This window comes from Odocoileus virginianus, unplaced genomic scaffold, assembly GCF_023699985.2.
Source record: "Odocoileus virginianus isolate 20LAN1187 ecotype Illinois unplaced genomic scaffold, Ovbor_1.2 Unplaced_Contig_19, whole genome shotgun sequence".
Lineage (NCBI taxonomy): Eukaryota > Metazoa > Chordata > Mammalia > Artiodactyla > Cervidae > Odocoileus > Odocoileus virginianus.
In genome coordinates, this window is record NW_027224336.1 from 826,600 (window position 1) to 851,702 (window position 25,103).

At 51.2% G+C, this 25,103-nt stretch overlaps 1 protein-coding gene across 3 annotated transcripts in view; it reads right to left on the reverse strand.

Annotated features, from left to right (window-relative positions):
* Nucleotides 1–25,103, reverse strand: part of GMDS (GDP-mannose 4,6-dehydratase) — a 472,279-nt gene that overhangs the window by 98,154 nt on the left and 349,022 nt on the right. For 2 of the 3 annotated variants that reach the window (XM_070464165.1, XM_070464164.1), the window contains exons 8-9: nt 19,409–19,527; nt 2,340–2,436 (exon numbers count right to left, since the gene is read on the reverse strand). In XM_070464165.1, coding sequence (XP_070320266.1) covers nt 2,340–2,436; nt 19,409–19,527 — 216 coding nt within the window. The remainder of the gene's footprint in view (nt 1–2,339; nt 2,437–19,408; nt 19,528–25,103) is intronic. The other variant, XM_070464166.1, reaches the window with a different exon arrangement.

Below are 25,103 nucleotides of genomic sequence, written 5' to 3' on the forward strand. Positions count from 1 at the left end.
AAGAGGCCGGGGGGACAGACGGGCGAGAGGAGCCCATGGAGCCAGGCGGTGCCCTCAGGCTCAGACGCCGTCTGAGGACGGACTTGCAGAGCAGGTACCACCACGGCATCCGCGGGAAGAGAAGGACAGACCGACACGGCACCTCGGCAGGAAAGATGGCCCATGGGGGCTTCAGAAACCGACTCGTGAGCCCCAGGCTCCTCTGCTCTCTCATGCCGCATCCCCACCATCCCCCAGGGTCCCCAGGTGAGGGTGACAGACAAGCTGCTGGTAATGGCCTCCTGGCTTCGGAAGGAAGGCCCCGGGGTGACGGGGTCACAGAGGTGGAGGGCTGGCCCCGTCCACTCCCACTCTTGTCACACGCTCGGACACAAGGCTGACCACTTAGGTTCCAGAAATACGACAGCCTGCGGCGCCTCTGGGCCCTGGCGGGCGGAGGGTGTGGGCTCCAGGGCAGTGCTCCTGCCGCGTCAGCAGGACTGCCCGGACCCCTCCCGGCCTGCACATCCTCTGCCGGCACACCCACCCCGGCGGCACAGCGCGCCATTGTTCGCCGGGTGTCAGAGACCGCCCCGCCTGACCGGACAGCCCTGCACACTTCCTCTCCTTGCTCTCCCGCCCGTGCGGACGGGAGCGTGAAACGACGCCTCTCCTTTGTCTGAAACAAGACCGTCTGACGGGTGATTACCGGTGACACGTTCACTTTCAATCTTCCTTTGCGGGGTTTTCCTGACCTCAGAAAGGTGGCACGGCAGACAGGAATTTGATTCAAAACACAGGTCGAGCAGGTTCCAGGGTAACATGTTCACAGTTAACACACATTTCGTTCGGGAACCACCACATTTGAACACTTCTCTCTCAAGAGGCTGCTTTCTATCACCCCTAGGTCCATCCCTTTAAAACACTGAGCTTCGTCACCAGAGTGAAGGTGGCCCGAGTTTAAGTGACAACACCAAGTCAGGAGTTCTTACAAAGGAAGGAAAGGGGGATGCGGCGCTTGGACGCCTCTAGGTTATTTCTCCATACAGGAACCTTTGCATTTAGAAATCCATGCATTAGCCACCTATCCACCCATCAACCAGTACTCATTATGCCGAGTTTGTTATCGTCTGAGACAGTAAGAGAGTCCTCCTCAAAGAGTTCACAGTTTGGAGAAAAACATGTACAGAAAGGAGTATATTAAGTTATTATACATGCTATAATACGGTATGTATAGTGTATGATGTAGATCCAAGAGAAAAAGTTGGAAGTTCAGTGGTGGTTAGTACACTGGCCAGAAAAGGCTTCACACCCAGGACCATACTTGAGCTGAGAGGCTCAGAAAGTGTGCAGACTCACACAGCTCAGGTGTGTGTGTATGTGAGTGTGTGTACGTGTATATGAGTGCCCTGAGCGTGTGTGTGTATGTGTCAGCATGAATACATGTGGCTGTGTGCGTGTGTTCATGTGAGTATGAGTGTACATGTGTATGTGACTCTGAGTACATTGGCTGTGTGTATATGAGGGCACATGAGTGCATGCATATGTGAGTGTGTGCATGTGTGTGCATATATGAGTGTGTGTGAGAGCATGTGAGTGTGTGTGCATATGAGTGTGTGTGAGTACACGTGTGTGTGTGAATGTATGAGTGTATGTGAGCACACACGTGTGTGTGCATATGAGTGTGTGTGAGAGCATGTGAGTGTGTGTGCATATATGAGTGTGTGTGAGAGCATGTGAGTCTGTGTGAATATATGAGTGTGTGTGAGAGTACACATGAGTGTGTGTGCATATATGAGTGTGTGTGAGAGCACATGTGAGTCTGTGTGAATATATGAGTGTGTGTGAGTACACATGAGTGTGTGTGCATATATGAGTGTGTGTGAGAGCACATGTGAGTCTGTGTGAATATATGAGTGTGTGTGAGTACACATGAGTGTGTGTGCATATATGAGTGTGTGTGAGAGCACATGTGAGTGTGTGTGTGAACGTGTGCAGGTGCATGTGCATTGTGACCTCCAGACCCTGCAGGTCACGGGGCCCTGGGAAGGCAGACATCCTGCAGGTTCTAGGACTCAGCCATCAAGCAGGCCTAACCTCAACGGGTCTGCCTTTGATCCAAGTCTCCATTTCTGAAACCAAACTTCCCCGGGTATGAGCTACCCCTGCTCTCCTTTATACAGCAGTGCATCTTGTGCCAAGAATGGCACCCCAAATTAGCCTCCCAGGGCTCTGGTTTGGGTAAGACGCTGAAAGCTGCAGACTGCCCAGTGCGAGTCTGGGCAGCCTGGCCACGGCGCCCAGGGACGATCTCCCAAAAGTGGCCAGTGAAGACGCAGGTGGTGCGCCAAAAGTCTTACCACTTCGGTGGGCCGGTAGTACTTGAGATCCACAGTCACGTGAATTTTGCCAGTCTCCTTACATCTGCCCACTTCGTTTTCATTCTTTCCTTCCCACCTGGAAAGGAGATAAAGACTCAGTCATCAGCACCTAATTGCTTGGGAGCAGCTGGCCAGGCTGCCGGATGGCCGGGCTTTGCCCAGCGGAGCACGGGAGTGCATGAACTCGGGAGCACAGGCCAACGCTAACCCATGGTCTTAGGGCCTTCCCAGATCCATTTCAAAAGTCAGGGCTTCCCCCTGCCTTTTTAAAGAAAATCACAATGCAGTCAGAAGTGAGACCTCAGAAATGAACAGATTAGCCAGAATAAGGAATTCGGCAATTTTCAGGGATCTCAAAGACTTTGTGCTTCTTTAGACTATTCTTGATAACGTCAATTACTATGAAGTAATCTCTTCTGTCTCTCCTTTTTTTGTTTTTTGGTTTTTTTTTGAGTTTTAGGTGTATTTATTGTAATTTTAGTGTGCTCCGATTTGGAACAAGTTTCATGTCATAATTAACCTCTCACATCATCCCGGTATTACACACCAGTCCCCTTGCTGTACCTAGGCAGCCATGGGCCCCAGTGACAAATCCCAGGTGATTAAACCTCCAAAAAATATATAATGATTCGGTCACTTCTTGCTGAGAAAGGGTCTGCCAGCCTCTCCTCCTCCTCTTGCTCAGCTGCAAAGCTGTCTGGACTCAGCCTTCCCCCGTAAACACCCACAGTCGCCCACCCTTCAGGGTCCCAGGCACAGCCCCCACTGTCACAAGTCCAGGAAGCGAGTGCATATGTTTCAACATTGGCTTCTCGCTGGAGTTCGATTTTACATTCTTACTTTTACAGAAATGAAGATTCTGGCTTAGAGATGACTTCTGCGTTTCCACAAACCAATACTCAAACAACAAAAACATACTATACAATTTTAACTATTTTCACAAATGAAACTTTCTGGCAAAGAAGGAAAATACGTGAGTCCAGTATCTGACCTCAGACCTAGCTTGCTCTATCGGCGGGTGAAGAGTCCTATTACAGGACAGTCCTGTGCCCCCGACCAGTCACGGGGAGGGGTTGACGGGACGAGCAGAGTATCACACTGGCCCCACCACGTGTTTTACAGGTGTCGTTGAAGATGGACATCAAATGTTGACCGCAGTTGTATTCTGGACAAAGGTCGGGTATCAGAGATATAAACTGGCATCACAAGCTTTATTTCTGATCGATCATCCGGAGGTTCTGTCTTTAAATCACTTTCTGACAGCACATGGGTCATATTTCATCGTTGGAGAAATAATCAGTTTGTGAGTACGCTGGGCCTGCCCACGGACTAAAGGCACACGTGAAAGATGTCCCCCAATGCACAGAGAGTTACAGCAGATTATGTTGAATGATAATATGTGTTCAACTGGCATTTTCTATGAATCTTATACTAATTAATTGACTCAAGAAAGGGTGTTTGACTATTTACTTATTTGGTTTATTTTCTTACCCTTGCCTAGACTTACCTGGAAGGCTCAGAGCTAAGCTTTTGGAACACTCAACCTGGACATGCGTTAGATACAGACTAAAGATGCGGAGAGATGGGAAGCCCTGTGCTCTCAGAGGGATGAAGACCAAACCTCGGCCAGCATCCACAGCAAGGGAGGGTATCTGGTGAAGTCACGATTCCCAAGATCACCTATGTAACTCTAGAGCAGCTGTTCCAGTGGATCCTCCCTGTGGATAGTTGCTTCTCACGAGCATCTTTTAGTTTCATTTTTGTTCACATTTCATACTTGCAAAGAGAAGCAAGCTCACATGCCTTCCTGACGCATCTTCATGGAGCCGGGGGTTCAGAAGCATGTGCTCACCCGCATGTAACCTGCGACGGGCCACGCTCACGCAGAACACGGACACACACGACACCGCCCTCCGCATGCCTGGACCAGGGGCTGGAGGACTGTTTCTACAGAGCTAGAAACAGACTGTCTCAGGCGTTGCCATCACCTCAGGCTCTGTTACATGTTCTTCTTCCTTCTTCTCTTTCCCAATACCATCTTTTTTTAATTTTTTTTTTAACTACCCTTTAGAACAGTAGAAACATCCTTGGAGAAAAGGAGTTCTCGCTGGGGTCTGGCCTGCAGACTAGTCGTCCGCCGGGTCCTGAGGATGAGTCAGGGACACATGCTCACCCTCAGCCCCGGGAGGGCATCTGGTTCCGTCCACACCAGCGGGTCGACAGTGGGTATCCGGTCCCGTGCACACCGGCAGGCCGACAGTGGGCTCAGGGCGACCTTCCCCAACGTCCCGGGCTGGCTGGGCTGCGCTGTAGTCCTGGGCCAGCACCGGTACTTGTCACAGCAGCTGAAGTGGGAGCAGCTGGGGAAGGGCCCGCCTGGCAGAACCAAATGGACGCTTCGGGCGCCTGCAGGGTGAGCTGCCCACACGGGGGCCTTGTTTGCACCACGCTGCTGGCTGGCCTGCAGGGGCGTCTGCGGCCACGGCCACCTCTGCGATGTCAGCAAGCGAAGGGCTCAGAGCAGAACGGAGCCACAGAAGCCACTTTCTGATCTGCAGCGGGCAGCAGGCAGCAGCTGCGGCCAAAGGCCAGGAAGCCGTGGGCTGCAACAGCACACGAGAGAGGCACGGGTGGGCCTGCCAACAGGTGGCAGGTGACTCTGCGCGGCTGCGGGGGCGAGGGTCCCGCCGGCTGCATGAGCACAGCCCGCTCGCCGAGATGGGCTCACCGCGTGGGATCCCGTGGCTTCAACGGTGAGGTCAACTGCTGACTCCTAAGGAGTTCTGAGAGCCCGAGACAGCATTGAGAACAGAACTGAGCGCGTACGGTGAGACGAAGGGCCGTCCACATCTCCCCTCCCAGGAGCCCCTCTGAGGAGCAAGGGGCGTGAAGCGAGCAGGGACCCCCAGAACCTACAGGGGTCCCTTCAGGAAGCGCTGCTGGAGCAGGGCGGGGCCAGGAGGCCCTGGCAGAGGACCTGGGCAGCCTGGGAGAAGCAGCGGCTCTGCACATGAGGCTGGCTGCACCCTCTTCTCCTGCTTCCCAACCCACCTGCAGACATGGGTCAGCCTACAAGGGCCGGACTGTGGGAGAGAAGCAAGGACCCGCGTTCTGGGCCATGACGAGCAGATGGACAAGCGTGAAGGACAGGGGAGGAGCCCCCAAAACAGGCTTGCGAGCGGGCGGTGGGCAGGTGGAGCCGGGCAGCCCCGGGTGTTCAGGGCAGAGGGGCTCAGTTCCCCCAGAAGCAGGCTGGGGCCCAGGCCCCCCCGGGGCCCGCATTACCGGGCAGCAGCCTCAGCGTCCCTGTGACGCTGGCAGGAGGGACGGCCCTGCACCCCCGAGGCGGGGCCCCCATGCGGAGAGCAGGTAGGTGGGCTGTACCTGAGTGCTGGGCGCCCTCAGCCCCCGGGGGCTGGGGTCAGGCTGGCCCCTTTTGGGGGGGAGGCTGGGGTCAGGCTGGCCCCTTCCGGGGGCCGCAGACATCAGGGTAGCCTCTTCCTAGGAGCGGGGTGGGGGTCAGGCTGGACCCTTCTGGGGGGAGGCTAGCGACGCCCTCTGGGCTCCATTCTCCAAGCAAACAGCCCCTCTGAGCCCCCACAGTGACCAAGAGCCCCCGAGCTCTAGGTCCTAGAAAACCCAACCAGCTTTTAGGCCCCCCACTTTCAAATATGAGCCAAACACTAAGGCTCACCAGACACATGTGAGGAAAATCACAGAAATGAAGACAGAGATCACAACAGACAAACTGGAACACTGCAACTGGGAGGAAACAGGACAAACAGGGACAAGGAGTGAAAACAGAACACCACCCCCAGAGACAGTTCACAGGCGCCGCGCGGGCGGGGTCTTCACTGCGTAAGCTGCCGAGGAGACAAAAATAAGATACTATATAACAAAAAGGGTAATTTGAAAACAAAAGATGTAGTAATTGGAAAAAATTCAGAAGAATTCAAGAGAAGATTTTGAAGACAAAATTGAGGTAATTTCTCAGAAAGTAGAGCAAAAAGATAAAGATATGAAAGAGGAAGATAAAATCAGAAGATGGCCTCAAGAGGTCAGTATAATAGGATTTCCAGAAAGAGTGAAGGGAAGAATGGTCTTCAAATAAATGAAGAAAACGGATCAGAGCATAAGAACAGATGTTTCCAGATAGAAAGGGCCCCACTGAGCACCCAGGTGGGACTGGCGGCCCACGGCATGGGGTTTCAGGGCACGGGACGGGGGTGGGTTCAGGGACAGGGCAGGGTGGCCCCTGGGGCCCTGTAGGCAATGTCTTCCAACCAAGAAGTGAACATCGGCCCCTTATTCATGCTGAGGATGGAAGAGACATGTTTTCAGGTGCACTGTTCTCAGGAAACCAAACCACGAGTTTTTAAAAAGATGTCGGAAAACAGGGGCTGCCAAGCGTCCACCTGTCCAGGCGGGATCAGGTGAGGAGGCTGCAGACGGGCTGCTCCAGGCGACCCGCCCAGGGAGAGCCCAGGGCACCATCAGGGCTGACCGGGCGGGCGCGTGACGGATGCACAGAGAACGGAGTAATCGCAGAGAAAACGCTACTGCCGGTCCACGACCAGCGGGGGCCACCGGTACCGACGGGAGAGGTCCACGGCCCCTGGAGGGCACACGGGGTCCGTCCTGATGCTGCGACGGGTGTCTGTCACGGCTCTGAGGGATGGGGGCGTGCAGGGCGGGATGCGGGGTGCAAGGGACGGAGCCTCGTCCTGAGCAACAGGCCAGGAGAGAAGCCTTGAGGGGAACATCGCGGACCGGAGATCGGAGCACGGGTGGAGTCGCGCGGAGGGAAACGCCAGTGACGCGGCCAGAGGACTCCCAGGAGGAGCGGCAGACACGGGCAGGGCGGAGGTGGGCCCCCGGGCGGCCCAGGCCGGCTGGGCTCCCGGGGGCGAGGACAGCGAGCGGCCGGACGGAGCGGAGGGCGGGTCGGCGGGGACCCCGGGGCGAGGAGAGCTGAGCCCTGTGCCCTCTGCGAGCCGGCACGGGAGGAGGGGCCTCCTCAGCGGGAGCGCTGGGACAGCCGCGATGCTGTGGGAAGGGGCTGACGGCAGAGGAGGCAGGGACGGTGGTTTGTGCACAAGGAGGCGGCAACTGGAGCCCCAGGCCCACAGGAGGGTCCGTCCCAAATGTGGGCGGCGCCGGGGCCTTCGGGGCGTGAAGGGGGCTCCCAGGCCCCTCGCAGAGTCTCCCCCTCCGTCCCTCAGCCAGGGTCACTGCCGCTGAGTGCGGCTGCAGCTGCCACGCCGTGTGAACCAGTAACCAACCACAACACAAGAGCTAAACTTTAACCCTAGTGCCCGGGCTCCGGAAGAAGGCTGCCGTGGGACTCATCCCTGGGGCTCCACACCAGGGCGGGAGCAGCACCCAGGCTCATGGTCTGCGGCCTGCACGGGGCGGGGGGGCGTATGGGGCCGAGTGGACAGTGAGGCCACCGGGGGACGGGAGGGGAGAGCGAGCGGCTTCCCCTCCTTCCCCTCCCTCCTTCCCCTCCCTCCACTGCTGGCATCCTCCGACGGGGACGCTGCATCCTGGGGGCAGGGGGGCCTTGTCAGCATCTCCTCTGCATCCTTCATCACTAGCATCATTCAGTTCAGTTCAGTCGCTCAGTCGTGTCTGACTCTTTGCGACCCCATGGACTGCAGCACACCAGGCCTCCCTGTCCATCACCAACTCCTGGAGTTTACCCAAACTCATGTCCATTTAGTCGGTGATGCCATCCAACCAGCTCATCCTCTGTCGTCCCCTTCTCCTGCCTTCAATCTTTCCCAGCATCAGGGTCTTTTCCAATGAGTCAGTTCTTCGCATCAGGTGGTCAGAGTATTGGAGTTTCAGCTTTAGCATCCGTCCTTCCAATGAACACCCAGGACTGATCTCCTTTGGGATGGACTGGTTGGATCTCCTTGCATCCACAGGACACTCGAGAGTCTCACTGGAAACTATTAAACAGAGAAGCTCTCCTTTCAAACTGTCCTCTGTCAGCTTTCTCAGCAGGATGTCTGATGGGGATGATTAGCTCAGTGGACAGAGCCTGTGTGGTCCAGCCTAACGAGGCCTAATGAGGTGGCTCAAGAGATCAAAAGAGAGACCAGGGACAGCCCCTTCAGCACGTGCTGAGAGCAGAGGGACACTCAGACCCACGGAGGCCTTGATGTGGGCCTCGGGCACCTGCGCGGTCTTCACATGGCTCTCATCCACCCACATTGCTCGCAGCGAACTCAGCTGGGGCGGCCTGTCCGCCCCCAGAGACTGTGGCTGGGGCTTCTCTAGCCTCAAAGGAGGAAGGACCTGGGCGGGCCTCTAGCCTGGCAGCCACGCCGGACAGCATGAGAGCGGCGGGGTCAGAGAACCAGGCGGGCACCCGGCAGATGTGGCCACAGTGGGGCAGGGCCCCGGGTGGGTCTCTGAGCTGAGACCCCGCGGACGGGCGGTGATAGGGAGGTGGAGCCTGCGCCTCTAGCTGTGCCCGGGGCGGCCAGGCTGGTCCCAGCCTGGGTGACTGAGTGGCCTCTGCGCCAGTTCTCAGGCCTCTCCACCCACGTGGGGCCCTCTTCCTCAGAGTTCCCAGCCCCGTCTCCTGCTGTGACTCCAACCGCCCTGCCGACATCACTTCAATCCCTCCTGGGGCCCTGACACCCGGCCACGGGACCTGGGCTTGCTCCTGGGGCCCTGACACCCGGCCAAGGGACCTGGGCTCACTGCTGGGGCCCTGACACCCGGCCACGGGACCCGGGCTCCCTCCTGGGGCCCTGACACCCGGCCGCAGGACACAAGCCTGCTTCTGGCCCCCGCCCCCACCTCCGCCCCGACCCCATCTCCCTACAGTCCCCTCTGTGTTATCCGAGCCCAGGGGCCAGAAGCCTCACAAACCAACCCTATCCCACTGCCCCCATCCCCCGCCCCAAGAAACAATCCCTAATTAGGGGAAGAACGTGCAGGAACACAAAAGGCTTGTTATCTCAGCCAGGAGGCGTTTAGAAATGAGTTTCTTTTTAAATGTATAATAAGGTTTGCACTTGTTGTTTTGACTGAAAATATAGATATGATACCGCAAACTATGATAAATATTTCCATTGGCGAAACACTGCCCCCCACCCCAGCAGCACACGGTGGTTTTCACATGGTTGCAGGCTATTCCTACAACTCTCTTCTCAAAATTTAACAAGATTAATGACAGAAAATTAGTCAAGACAAGTATTGGCCTGTCTGGTTTATGCATCACTTCAAGTGCAAGAGAAAAGCGCTTCCTTTTCACATTACTTATTACCTAATAAGTAATAAGGTGACGAGGAAGCGAGCAGCAAAACCCAACGCTGACAACAACCCCGAGAACACAGCCTCCTCCAAATGCACATGTGTAAACACACAGGCACGTACACACTCTCACACATGCACACACACCCACGCACACACGCACACACACGCACGCACACACACGCACACACACCCACGCACACATGCACACAGACACACACAGACACAGAGACACAGGCATGTACACACTCACACATGCACACACATGCACACACACCCACGCACACATGCACACAGACACACAGAGACACACACAGACACACAGAGACACTCACAGACACAGAGACACACACACAGGCACGTACACACTCTCACACATGCACACACACATAGATACACATATGCACACACAGATACACATATACACAAACAGGCACATAGATATATATATACACACAGACGACACATATATACACTCTCATACATTCACTCATTCACTTAGATACACATATACACACAAAGACACACAGATACACACACACACAGACCCATACTTACACACACACAGACAGACCCATACTTACACACACACACACACACACACACACACACACACGAGGAGCACTGCTCCTACCTGGATTATGTGTATGGCTTGGTTTTATTAGCATGAATACTTCACACATTGAAAAAGATAATTTTTGGAGTTTAATACAATGTCAATAAAACATCATACTTTACTCCACAAGAAAGTATAAACAAAAAGTGTACTTATTGTTAGAAAAAACAATATGAAATTGCCTCCAGTAGAGTGAAGGGTATTCATGTTTTCTATCCTATTCACTCTAATAAGAACCTTGGAGGTTTATTTAAAGCAAGATGGACTCTGAATTAAAAGGACATTTAAAAACTAAATCCTGACACAAGGGACCCATGATACATTTGCCAATTACAAAAAAATATGGATAATTTTCTTGAAAGGTGCACTATCTTCTTTAACAATGCAGTGGAGGGCATGGAGATAATCCAGATGACTCATTTGCCTGCATATTCTTTTATGTCCTCTTGCTTTTTTTTTTTTTCACTTATGTTCCAGCTCCCAGCATTGTATTTAAAATGAAAACGCCAACACATTTGCCTTCCTATTTCTTATCTCCTCTAATGAATATAATTAGTCTCCTGCACAATGTTTTCATGCAAAACAAATATATAAGTCTGGTAGTTAAGGAAGAAAATGCACGTGAATTAAATAACTACATAGAAGATGATTCTATGGAACTTTTGACAGAGAAGGTGATTCTATGGATGGAATTTTTGCTCCTCTTGCTACAATCTGTAAGCATAATCACCTAAAGTCTGCTACAAACAAGGACGCTAGTCTTGGGTTTACAAACCTTCACCTTCTCTTGGGATCCAAGGGCCAAATGTTTTAAAGACAAAGTATTACAGGAAAGCACGTGAAGTGTTTCCCAAAAGATGAGCTCCTGGACTTTCTCCAATTTCCAAGGCTGTGTTTGACAGATTGCCATTTGAGGGAAGGGAACTACTATATAAATTAAGTCGCTGGAAGAACTTGACTCCTACACAACTGTGACACCGAGTCCCCATCAGTTCAGAGCGACCGACATGCTTCTTGGGCTCCCAGGAGACTTCCATCAAAGCCTGGCTCTTGCTCGCTGTAAAGACCAGGGTTCTGGACCCCCTGGCTCTTGCCCCTTGGAGACCCCTCATCAGTTCCTGGTCAGTCTCTTCCCTACCTTTTGGGAAAAGAACAAGTCGGGATGCCTACAGCTGTTCAGAACTCTGTCTAGCCAAGAGCAATCCAAAGTCACTGCAGGCAGGAATGGGCTGTCCAGAGAATTTCTTTTATCTCAATTTATCAGATAATAATTATCAGATAATAATTTATTGACTTCCCTGGAGGCTCAGACAGTAAAGCCTCTGCCTATATTGCGGGAGACCTGGGTTCGATCCCTGGGTGGGGAAGATCGTCTGGAGAAGGAAATGGCAGCCCACTCCAGTACTCTTGCCTTGAAAATCCCATGGGAGCCTGGTAGGCTACAGTCCATGGGTTTTCAAAGAGTCAGACCTGACTGAGCAACTTTTTTTATCAGATAATAAACTCAGTCCAATGTCTATTCAGTTCAACTAGATTGAAGTGATCCCTGGAGGCGTGAGGGCAGAAAGAAAGAGGAGAAAAGGAACCAGGCATGGCAGGCGCTCACTGGATGGCAGTTCTCATGGAAAAACCTGGAAAGTCCAGCTTTTTCATTTTACAGCAATCTGCCCTCATCCCCACCCTGCAAGCCACACACACGAACACACACACAACCGAACTCTCCACCTCCAAAAATTCCTTTTCCATTACCGACTCATGAAAACGTTGATTTATTTACCAACTGTCTGCCACTGTGTGGGGCAGGATGCAAGGTTAAGAAAGGACTCAAGCAGATTCGGCCTCGAGCAGGGAGGGCAAAGTCACAGGTGACCTAAGATCACGGTCAGAAGGGGCAAGGGCTTGGATGCGGGTGACTTGTCGGGTTCACCTTGGGCCTGAGGTTCCGTGACCTCTCAGGCTCTGCTGCTCAGAGTGGGGTCCAGGGGCCAGCAGCCCCCGCATCTGGCATCGAGGGGGTCCTGTTAGACTCGCAGGCCCTGCCCAGACCTACCGATTCCAAATCTGCATTTTAACTAGATCCCCAAGTGCTTCTCAGCAGTGAGCATTGGAGGACTTGTGATCCACAGGAGACAGACCAGCGGAAAGGCGTCCTAACTCTGATAGAAGGTGAGTTACTCCCGGAGAGGAGGGGCGTTCTCATCACAGCCACAGCCCCCCGGGGTCGGAGCGAGGACCTGTCCTCCCCTTCCCTGCAGGCCCCTCCGCTGAGCAAGCCCGTAGGCTCCTTCTGCTCACATGAGTGTGTGGCGTTGGTGGGACTCGACTGTTTAGAGTCCCCAGACGTAGCATCAGTTGCATGATGGTACTGGTTTCATGCTTTGCTTGTCCCTAGCATTCACTGTAGACAAATGTTACTTTCTATCAACACAGTTTCCTCACGAACAGCAAACATGCAGTGTGCGCGATGCTCTGGGCCCGCTGCGGTGCGTCCTGCGTGCCGATGGGTTTCACCTGTGCCCGTGCCTGGGAGGCAGGCCCTCACCCCTTCTCGGGTGAGGCCCAGCGCTGCCTGCCTGCCCACCTGGGGGGTCGGTGGAGCGGGGGCCAGGCCCGGGGGGTGGGCAGTGGAGCCCCCCACCTGACGCCAAGGCGCACAGCGTGCCGAGACAACACGCCGAGTCCTGGGAGAGGCACCAGTGTTGACGGGGAAGGGGCCCGCCAGGCCTGGCTCCAGCTCACTGTTTTCCTTGCCCGTCGCTGCCTGGCGTCTGACTGTGCAGAAGCCATTCCCAAGGAGGCCCGGCCTGCTCGTCAGAAGGCCAGCTGCAGCAGGGCCAGCCCGGAGCGGTCCCGACTCTCCCGACTCTCTGGCCTGCTCCAGCTGAGATCGGAATGCTGCTCGAGGGGCCCGGAGACGATCCCGAGAAGGAAATTGGAAAGAAAACAAACAGTAGAACGCGACTGGCAGACAGCGTTCAGAGAGCCATCCTGATTTCATTATCTGGCCCTGAGAAGGAGTTCTGTGTTCAGCCGTGCTGAGAGCGCGCACTGCCAGCATCCTGTTCCCACGCGGGCTCGGGGCTCAGGTGCCCGCCGGGCAGGAGGCTCGGCTGGGGGCGCAGGGAGGCACTCTGCCTTAGGCCATCGGCACCTCACAGCTGCTCTCTTCGTGGGAGATTCGGGAAAACGTTTTGGTTTCACCAAAATCGTACGCGACACTCAAAGGCGATGTTGAATAACACTGAAGCCTAGTCTGTCATCTGGAACAACGTGAAGATCCCTCCTGAAATCTCCCATGGGTTCTAGCGAGACTACAGTGGGCTTTCCTGCCGCCTCTGTGGATGGGGATGCAGGACGCGGTGGGGCTCCGAAGGACAGAGGGCACTCCCAGCTGGCAGGCCACGCGGCTCCGTTGTTCAAGCAGGATTCTAATACAGGGTCAGCTTGAGAAGCACCGGGTTAAACAACGTCACACAGACTCTTTACTGGTGATTCTCTAGGAGGGGATGTAATGTTCAATCTTCTCCAGATTAACTGGACACAGACGCTTCTCTAAGGCATTTCCTCTCTACAGAAGTTTCAGCGTGTGCAGGTCTGTGCTAGGTATTTTTAAAAAGGCGTTAGCCCAGGGGACCAGGGACAGAAGGCTGAACACAAGGCCCCGTCTCCAAAGCAGGAGAACCGTGCTGAATCTGCTGACTGAGCCCAAGAGAACTGTGTTGCCCACGTCCTGCAGTCCACGCACTCGGAGCACCTCCCCACTTAGGGCATTTCTGATTTCTCCCATCGATGTCTTTCAGATTCCAGTGTGCGAATCTTTCATGTACTTTACTAAGTTCATCTCTATTTCATTTTTCTGATTCTACTATAAATGGTATTGTGCTTAAAAAAAAATTCAATTCCTGGTTGCTGAATAGCAGTACACAGAAATGCAATTGGCTTCTGTGCATAGACCTGGCATCCTGTGCCACTGCTAAATGCACTTGCTAGTTTTCCTGGCTTTTTGGGTAGATTACTTACGTTTCCTATGTACCCCATCAAGTTATCTGTGAATAAGATAGATACACATCTTCCTTTCTTTTTCTTCTTTTTTTTTGTGGCTAAGATCCAGGATAATGTTGAAATGGTTTGATAAAAGCAGACAACCTTGCCCTGAGCCCCACTTTTAGAAGAAAAGCATTCAGTATCTCCACATTAACTATGATGTTAACTGTCGGTTTTTCTCAAAGACTATTTATCAGCTTGAGGAAATTTCCTTCAAATTCTAGTGTGTTGAAATTAATTTTTTAAAGTAATAGTTGTTAAATTTTATCAAATGTCTTTTCTTGCTCTATTGAAAAAAAATACAGCTTCTCTTTTGTTTTCTTAATATGGTGAATTACATTAATTTTCAAATGTTAAACCAACCTTGCATTCCTAGAGTAAACCCCACTCTGCCGTGGTGCACCAGCTTTTTATATATGGATAACTTAAATTTGTTAATATCTTGTTACTATTTTTTGTTTCTATGCTCACTGGAAATACTAGTCAGTATCTTTCTTTTCATGTAACATTTTTATTTTTAGCATCAGGGTAATGTTGGCCTCATCAAATGAGTTAGGAAGTGTTCTCTCTTCTAAGTGAGTGTTAGGAAGGAAGGGAATGTTTTCTTCCTTAAACGTTAAAAATTCAGGTTTTTAAATACACATAGAATTACTAAAATTTATAGATTTTTTGAATCAGGTTTGGCAGTTTGTGTCTTTCATGTAATTCGCCCATTTTCTCTAATTTGAAAAAGTCATTGGCAACAGTTGTTCAGAGTATTTCCTTACCGATTCTGTCAGTGTCTGCAGGACTTGTGGAGAGGATGACTCTTTTATTTCTAATATGTGTAATTCCTGTCATCTCTTTTTTTCCTGGGTAGAGGTTTATCCACGTTTCGGTTGTATGATTTTCTCCATTATTTTCCTGTTTTCTACTTCATTTATCTCTATTTTTATCTTTGTCGTTTCCTTCCTTCTGCTTGCACTGGGTTTAACGTGCTCTTCTTTGTCAAGCTTCTTAAGATGGAAGCTCGGATAGCTGGTTTGGGCTCTTTCTTACGCTTAACATCGGTGTCCACAGCCACACTTCTCTCTAAGCGCTGCTTTGGCAGGACCCCACAAATTTTGGTATGCTGCTTTCATTTTCATTTAATTCAAAATATATTCTAATTTCCCTTGTGATTTCTTCTTTTGACCTGTGAGTTATCGAGAAGTGTGCCAGGTGGTAAGCTCTAGAAATGCCATTAGGTCAAGTAAGTTTACTTCTGTCTCTGCAAAGACTCTCTGTCCACTAGTGCTGCGGCTACAGAGGAAGGAGTGCTGAAGTGCGCAAACATCAAGTTTGTCTTTTTTCCTATCAATTCTGTCCGTATTCTGAAGTATCTATAACTCAGTGTATACACGTTTAAAATTATTATGTCTTTATGAAGAATCAACCCCTTTAAAATACAAAAGGACTCTTTCTTCCTTCTAAGTAAATGAAGTCTATTTCATCCGATATAAATACAGCCACTCCAGTTTCTTTATGGGTAGTATTTGGATGTTTTATTTTTTTATCTTTTTACTCTTAGACTATCTATGTGTTTACATACAAAATGCGTCTCGTGTCAGTAGCATATTGCTCTTTTATCAAGTCCAACTTTATCGCTCTCTTGATTAGAGTATTTGGGCATTTACATGGATGTAATTATCAGTACAGTTAGTATTTGTTTTCCGTTAGCCCCATCTGCTATTTGTTCTCACTCCCTCTTTTCCAGCTTCTTTTAGATGAGTAGCTTTTAGCATTGCGTTTTGACTCCAGTATTGGCTTGTGGCTATTTTTCATTTTGTTTTGTTTTAGTAGTTTCTCCAGAATGTGCAGCACATACTTTAACTAATTGCGGTCTGTCTTCAAATAATTTCATGCCAATTCCCATCTGGTGTCAGAATCTTACAACAATGTAATGATGCAATGCTCCCATCCTGTCCCCACTCTCAGAGCTACTGCTATTGCACAGTTTATTTATGTATGTATCAGAAACCACAATGCACTGCTATTATTTGTACTTTCAACAGTCAGTTACTTTTCAAAGAAATTTTAAAATGACGGAGAAAACTTTTATTTCCCCACATTTTGGCTGCTTCTCCTGTTCTTCATTCTTCTGTTTTCCCTCCATCTAAATGTTTGCTGGGGGCAAACCCGCCTAACCTCCGCCTGTCTGCAGTCTTTAACGCCCTTCCATTTCCGAGATGGTTCCCACGGGCACACAACTCGAGGCTGAGGTCTCTTCCTGCAATTTAAGGATGCTGCTACAAGGCCTTCTTGCCTCGCATAGTTTCTGATAACAAAGCTTTCTTACTTTTGTTCCCCTCTACATAATTCTACTTTTAAAGTTTTCTCTTTAGCATGTATTTTCAGTAATTTGGGAAACTTGGGGCTTTTATTTAATTCTTGTCCTGTGCCGTCTCCCCTTTTTCCCCAAGACTCTGATTATATACATGTTAGATTGTTTGATTTTGTCTCACAAGTTAATCAAATCAAACTCAGTTTTTTTCCCTTCAGTCTTTTCCTTCCTGTGCTTCATTTTGAATTATTTCTAGCACAATATGTACAGGTTTACTAGCTTTTCTCCCACAGTGTCTAATCTGTTCTCAATGCCAACAGTGAGATCTCATTTCAGATACTTGATTTTTCATCTCTAAAGGTTGCATTTGGCTCTTAAAAAAAACACATATATTTCTTCATCTCTCCTCAGTCTACCCATGTGTTTCTTAATATACTTGACAGTTAAAGTCAAGGCTACTTAACCTTCCTTCTGAGCTCATACCACTGCCTTTATAATTCCTCAGTCTGTTTCCGTTGATGGATCTTTCCCTTGGTTTTAGGTCATTTCCCACTTCGTGACACCCCTGCTGATTTTTGGTTGAACGCTGAACGCTAAAGAAGTCTGTTTCTGGGTCTAGATTTCACTGTCTCCCTTTGAAGAGCGCAGGCTTCGCAGTGGTCGGAGGCTCAGTGGCTTGTGAGCCCTTGAAGTCTGTGCGTCAGCTCTGCCGGCCTGGCCCTAGAGGGGCCTCTACTCAGGGTCGCCCCACTCCGGGCACCCCACCTCCGAGCCTGGACCTTCTGGGTGACAGCCGAGGCTGCCTGGTGACGGCTGCGGCTCACGAGCCTCCCGGCCTCGGGAACGCCCCGAGAAGCCTTCGGTTCCACCGCCAGGCAGTTTCCTATCCAAGCCTGTGGCGTTTCCTCGTGTCTAGCAGGAACTCAGGGGGATCCTGACGCACATTTCCGGAGCTCCTTTTCTTTGTAGGGCACACCTTTCCAGAACTCATCCACACCATCCCAGCCCCAGACTCTGAGCTCCGACCTCCGTCTTCTCTGTAGAGCGCCTCTTCCTCCCTCCCCGGTGGAGGCCTCCAGGAGGCCGGGTCAGTGCAGGGCTCACCTCGCTGGTTCCTTTCCTACCAGGGCCCACGGTCCTGCACTGCCTGCTGTCCAAAGTTGTTCTATAAATTTCATACAGTTTCCTAGTTTTTCAAGGTAGAGGTTTAACCTAATTTCTGTTACTCCATCATAGTTAGAAGTCCTTTCTTATATTTTAAAACTGAACCTTGGGAAAATGTTTTGCAGATCCTCAAGAAGTTAAACACAGAGTTACCATAAGACCCAGAAATTCCACTCTTTAGGCTTTTACCCCCAAAGAACTGAAAGCAGGGACTCAGATACTGTATACGTGTGTTCACAGCAGCACAGCTCACAATAGCTGACGAGGAGCAACCCAGCAGTTACAACAGATAGGTAAGCAACACGTGGGCCAACCGCACAGTGGAATATTCCTCAGCCTTAGAAAGGAGTGACATGCTGACGCAAGTTACAACAGGGACGGGCCTTGAGGACATCAAGTTCAGTGAGCTGAGCCCATCACAGAAGGAAAGAAACTGTGCCGTTCGACTTACACGAGGTCCCTGGGGTCATCGTGTTTAGCAGGAACTCAGAGGTCATCCAACTCAGAGACCGAAAGCAGAATTTCCATTGCTGGGGCTGGGGGACGGGTGGGGAGCTAGTGTTTAATGGAGACAGTTTCAGCTTGGGGAGATGAAAGGGTTCTGTGGGTGGTGCTGTTGGTTGCATCAACTGTGAATGTACTTAATGCCGCTGACTGGCATGCCCCCAAATGATGAGAATGGTAAACTTTATGCTATTTATGGGCTTCCCAGGTGGTGCTAGTGGCAAAGAACACACCTGCCAATGCAGGAGACATAAGAGACATGGGTTCGACCCCTGGGTTGGGAAGATCCCCTGGAGAAGGGCATGGCTACCCACTCCAGTGTTCTTGCCTGGAGAATCCCATGAACAGAGGAGCCTGGGGGGGCCACAGTCCATGGGGTCCCAGAGTCAGACATGACTGAGAGACTAAGCATGCATGCATGTTATACATGTCCTACCTCAATAAGACAGTCACCAGAAAAGAGTCTTCCGTCTATAGTGACGGACTGCCCCAAATCTTCCAAAAAAATTTGACTTCAAAACTTGTGTAATCAACAAGTGGATGAAATGGGCGGATTGTTCTGGTACAAGGGGTAGTGCTGGCTGAGCTAAGGATGTCAGTGAGATCCATGGACTGGACGCTGCTCACGTACTAGTGGGATCTCCTGGCCACCCTGAGCCCACGTTCGACAGCGTCACTGTTCATGGGGAGAACAGATGAGGTCCACGGGGATGGGGCCTCAGGTCAGCAGCCCACTCTCAGTGCTTCAGAGAAAAGGATTTTGCTGGTAATATATTTGAAACTGTCCTGTAAATTTTTGTGGTTTCAAAAATTTAAAATATATAGTGAAAGTATTACAAACAGAGATTGTATAACGTTTTCACATTGAATTGTTCAGAGGCATTAGTGACAGTAAAATCCCAGTAAAGCATGTATAAACCATGATACAAAATTTGAAGTTAAAAGTTAAAGAGCTTAAAAACATATTTAAAAATTAAAAAGATAAAATAAACTTCCGAAAGACTGAGCTTGGCTGGTGACCTGCATGTGACAGGGACCGCCAGCAGGACAAAGCGCCTGCTTCCTGCTCTAGAAGGGCAGAGGGAGAGGCAGACCGCAGGCAGACAGAAGGGCAGCCGTGCCTGACGGATGCCCGTGGGGTGTACTCACACAATGGTCTTCCCGATGTGCAGAAACGACTTCTCCACGAACTCCCGCACGCTGTGGACCTCCCCCGTGGCGATGACGAAGTCCTCAGGCACGTCCTTCTGCAGCATGAGCCACATGGCCTGGGGAGAGAGGCGGAGCGTGTGAGAGCTGCTCCCTGCGCCTGGGACGGTCAGCGTGCCAGGCACATCCCCAGCCCAGCAGGGACCCTCACACTGAGCCCCAGGGAAGCCTGGATACACACACACACGCGCACACACACGCGCACACACACACACGCACACACACACGCACACACACGCACACGCACACACACGCACACACACATGCACACACACACACGCGCACACCCACCCACGCACACGCAGACGCAGACGCACACACCCCCACACACGCGCACACGCACATGCACACACACGCACACACACACGCGCGCACACACACATGCACACACACGCACACACACGCACACACATGCACATGCGCACACGCACACACGCACGCACACGCACACAGACACGCATGCATACAGACACGCATGCGCGCGCACACACACACACAGGTATGTGCGTAACTGAACCACCTTGCTGCATACCTGAATCTAATAAAACGTAAATCAACCACACCTCAATACATTTTTTTTAAATCAATTTTTTCATCACTTGCATCTATGTTTTTTTTAAAAATTCATTTATTTTAATTGGAGGCTATCTACTATACGATATTATGGGTTTTGGCATACATTGACATGAATCAGACACGGGTGTACATGTGTCCCCATCCCGAACCCCCTCCAACTCCCTCCCCATCCCAAACCTCTGAGATGTCCAGTGCATCGGCCCTGAGTGCCCTGGCACCCCCATTTTAGATAAAGCAGGTAAGAGCAATAGGCACCCCTAGAACACAGTCCCCACTCTCTGGTTCACTGAACTTTTGCTTTTTTCACATTTAAAGAAAACTGTTGGTTGGTGTCTCCCTGGCTGCCATTAGATAAGCTGAAAAATACATTTCTGAGGTCAACGGAGCAGCTTATTTTCTTTTAGAAAATGCAGTCAGCAAACTTTAGTTCCTCTTTATCCATCTCAACTTCCGGCAGCCTCCTAAATCAATACAATCATGCTTATTTCTCCTGTACTCAAAACTTTTTCTTGAGACTATTCTGCATTTTGGGTTTACTTCCGGACCATCTTCAATCGTATTTTTGTCCTAGACCAGATTCGACTTTTGGTCATGTCACACACCATGGCGTTGCGGCTCGTGTGGCGGAACGCGGGGCAGTGGCGACAGCCCAGGTCAGGGACGCAGTGAGGCGCCGGATGAGGTCGTCCTGCAGGAGAAGGCTCTGTTCACGGTCACAGACTGCAGAAGACTGGCGGTTTCATGTGGTACTGTAGTTAATGAACTCGGCTGCAAGACTTTTTAAAATCTTATTTTTATTTATTTGGCTACACTGTGTCTTATTTGAGACATGTGGGGTCTCCTTTCCTGACCAAGGATGGAACCTGAGCCCCCGGCACTAGGAGCTCAGAGCCACTGGAGCAGGAGGGAAGTCCCAGTTGTAACACTTCAAACATTTCACATGAGTTATATTAATAATACAGCTTGACTGGTTTTTAAAAGGCACAGAACGCAAGCTCTTCTCTTCATCGCGATGGTGCTCCTGGCCTGGGATGCCTGAGCTTCAGTGGCCCCCTCAGAGTCGGACTGCGGCCCCACACCCTGGCTGTCCGCTCCTTGGGGGCGCCCCGCTCGTGGGCACCCGCGGAGGCCGGGGCCTCCTGGTGTCTGTCCCGCAGGAGCCTCCCTGCCGGCCTGCCCTCCTCCTCCTGGGAGCCCTCTCTCTGCACCCTGACGCAGGGGTCTCCCGGGTCTCTCTGGGGCCATGGCCCAGCATGCTGGCTTCATCGCGAGGTGGCTGCACACGCCCCCCAAACACACAAGCGCCGGGGCACATGCACGTAAGCGCGCGCACACGCACAAACGCACACACACACACACACACACACGCATGTTGTGGCTTTCTTCAAAGTTTTTAGGAAAAATCAAATTATGCTTCTGGCTATAATTTCTATTTGAACGTTTTTCTGAGGGATTAGTGTATATACTTAAGTGTGTTTTACTCAAATTTCCATTCTAAAAATAACATTTCAAATGGGTCTTTCAGGACTGCTCGGCTTATTTTATTTCTTTTGAACACTATGTTGTGCTCAAATGGTTTAAAAAAAATCATATTTTGAACCATGTGAAAGAAAGTAAGGACAGCTAAAAATAAAAGGAGAGAACACGGTGACTGGCTGCGGCTAGATCATGTGAAGCACCAGTACCAACTCCTGGGGTGGGTTAGTCCCTGCCGGGAACCTGGGGTCGCCAGGAGCCTCTCCCTCTTGCTGGGCAGAACACCAAGAATCTGCCCCTTCTTTTCCTTCAGACCGTCCATGGCCTCTGACCCACCAACTTCTAGGCATTTCCTGTAAAGTTCATACTGTCCCAGACTGTAGTCTGGGAAGGGGAAGGGAAAGGATATACAACTCCAGATTTATTTGTTGTTCCTGAGCAGTTTACTGGTCTTAACAGAGGGAAAGGGCTTTGTCTGAATTTCCACTGAGTATAATGGATGGTCTTTGCTAGTGATGGAGGCCAGGTGATACCCAGGTCAGAAGGCGCGTGAGCTCGTGTCTGGAGTGGCCACGGCCAGCGCTCTGCCCCCATCCGCGGTGGGCGGCCGGCGGGGAGGCTCGCCCAGCTCGGCTCAAGGGCCCCTGAGTGGGAAGCGACGGCCCCGCCTCCGCACACAGCTGGGCAGGCTAATCTGGTCCACTTCTCCCCGGACGGGCGACCTGGCCGAGCAGGGTCCACCTCCACACGCCTTCCTGATCACGGGCAGGAGGAGTGACCCATGATCCGGCTATGGCTTCCGACGCAGAAACGCTCCAGAGAACACAGGCTTCAGACGTCAGGGTCCAGCCCCATCTCTCCAGGCACGAGGGGCCCCGTGTGGATACGACAGACGTACCCACGTCCTCACACACTCATCACCTCCGCTCGGACCTGATCACCACGGCAAAGGAAAACTTCGCCTGCTTCTCATTTTTTCACCCACTCCACGGGGAGGAAAGACAGCCAGTGCAGAGATGCACCAAGGCTTGAAACTCCTCCGCAGAGAACCATCTCTTGACGGCAAATGGACCCTGCCATTGTCCAGCTGTGTCTCACATTCATCTCGCTTTTAAGGCACATGGAGTCCTGGAGGCCTGACCCACATCACTGACATCGGAGAGCCAGGTCTAGATGGTTATAGATATTCACTCCATTTGGACGTGTGTTTTCCTGTAACCATACAATTAACCTAGCTTTTTTACAAATCTGATTAGAGAAGTCAAAATAAAACTTTGATTTAAAAAGTTTTCAAAGAAAAAAAAAACCCTAAAGCCCTCCTCTCCCATGCCTGCTTGTGGACCATTCAGGTCACGGACGCGGAAGTCCCACAGAGGAGCCCCCGCCTCCCCGGGCGCGGGGCTCGGCGGCTCCCAGCAGGACCAGTGGAGGAGAACAGCCAGAGTGCGTCGCACAGCTGGCCGGCGGCCCGATTCCGCACATGCCCTCCAGAGCACCGGGTGTGTTTGTCTTCAAAACCTGGGATCGACGACTGCGCCCACCTTGCCGTTAACCTCCGGCTCGGCATCCAACCACAGACACTTATTAACCGAGCTGTCATCCATGAATAACGAGATGTGTTAATCAAGGTTATGTTTAACTATGTCCAGTGGACCGCTGCCATTTCAGCCCTGCACTCGTGTCGGGTGCTGCCTGGGCTACCGTCATGGAAATGGTCTAAACACACACACATACCTACAAATACACATGCATGTATACATATACATACACACATACACATAAAATAGGGGAGAAAGTCAACGTACTATTTCTAATAAAAACCAGAGGCGTTTGAACAAATGGAGATAAAACTCCCCAGAAAGTGTTCTAAGTGTGGAACCAGTCACAAGCATTTTCTTTAAGCTCATTCAGTAGCTGTCTCCATAACAGCCTGGTGTTCTTAGCTTGAATCAGGACTTCGAGGAGTCCTGCATGAGGCTGGGTCTTACGTTTGTGGGACCCACAGGGGGAGACTGGAGGGCTACCCCAGGGCCGGGGAGCACCGCTTACTCTGACATAGTTGGGGAGCAAATACAACTTACAAATACAACTATATTGGGAGAATCATTCGGCATAAAATCAAAACCTCAGTCTAGTAATTTCTTCATGGGCAAAAAGACTGAGGCTTGTGGAGTCCTTTGATTAAGGGCCTTTTAGACATTTTAAAGATACAAACTTACTAGACAGGAAAAAAATCATTAGATCATAAATTTTAAAAAACACCACAAATAATGGAACAAACTTAGAAGGCCCTCTAGCTCTCTCTATGAACGTGTCTTTCAGCGCTGGTACAGACGCTCTGAAATGGGCCGGGCCAGCGCCTGCCCTGCCCTGGCCTTTGTTCCAGCCACACCCACAGGCCTGCGAGGTCGGAGGCGGGGGAATGGCAGCCTGGTCACCCAAGTGCTCCGGGAGTCACACTGACCCCGTTTTTCTGGAACACTGTCTGCTCTCTGCACACGCAGAGCCCGGTAACACAGCCATTTCTCCACTGGTCTCCGAGGATATTTCATCTCTGTTTTCCCAGGCACACCGATTATGCACGTGGTGCATCTCTCCTCTGTGTTCAGGTCTGTTACCTGTTGCCTGGTCACACACGCTCTTGTTCTTTTCCGTATGTTTTTATCTGATTTTCTTTTGCTTGTTCCTCTGATTGTTTCTAATAACATTTACTTAGCATTTTCTTTCTAATGTGGCTTCAATGTCTTGCATGATTTTCTCTCTTGTCCATGTTGTTCCTGACTACTTCAAGCTTAGCTCTTTCATTTATTTTAATTCATTTATTTCCTTGAAGTGTGGAATCTGCAAACATTTCCTTAAAGGGCCAGAGAGTAAACACTTGAGGTTTCTGAGCCACAGGCTGCACCACAGCCACTCAGCTCCGCAGCCCGAGCTCTGAGCGGCGCCGACAGCTCAGGGACAGATCTGCGCGTCGGCAATGCTACAGCACCGGCAACTGGCCCATGGATGCTTATCCGTCCACCCTGGCTTCGAGCAAACAGAACCGGACGCTGCTGCCTGCGGCTCCTCTGAATCCCGGTATTTGACACTGCTGCCTGCAGCTCCTCTGAATCCCGGTATTTTCCTCTGACGCTGCTGCCTGCAGCTCCTATGAATCCCGGTATTTCCCTCTGACGCTGCTGCCTGCAGCTCCTCTGAATCCCGGTATTTCCCTCTGACGCTGCTGCCTGCAGCTCCTCTGAATCCCGGTATTTCCCTCTGACGCTGCTGCCTGAAGCTCCTCTGAATCCCGGTATTTTCCTCTGACACTGCTGCCTGCAGCTCCTCTGAATCCCGGTATTTTCCTCTGACTCTGCTGCCTGCAGCTCCTCTGAATCCCGGTATTTTCCTGACGCTGCTGCCTGCAGCTCCTCTGAGTCCCGGTATTTTCCTGACGCTGCTGCCTGCAGCTCCTCTGAATCCCGGTATTTTCCTGACGCTGCTGCCTGCAGCTCCTCTGAATCCCGGTATTTTCCTCTGACGCTGCTGCCTGCAGCTCCTCTGAATCCCGGTATTTTCCTGACGCTGCTGCCTGCAGCTCCTC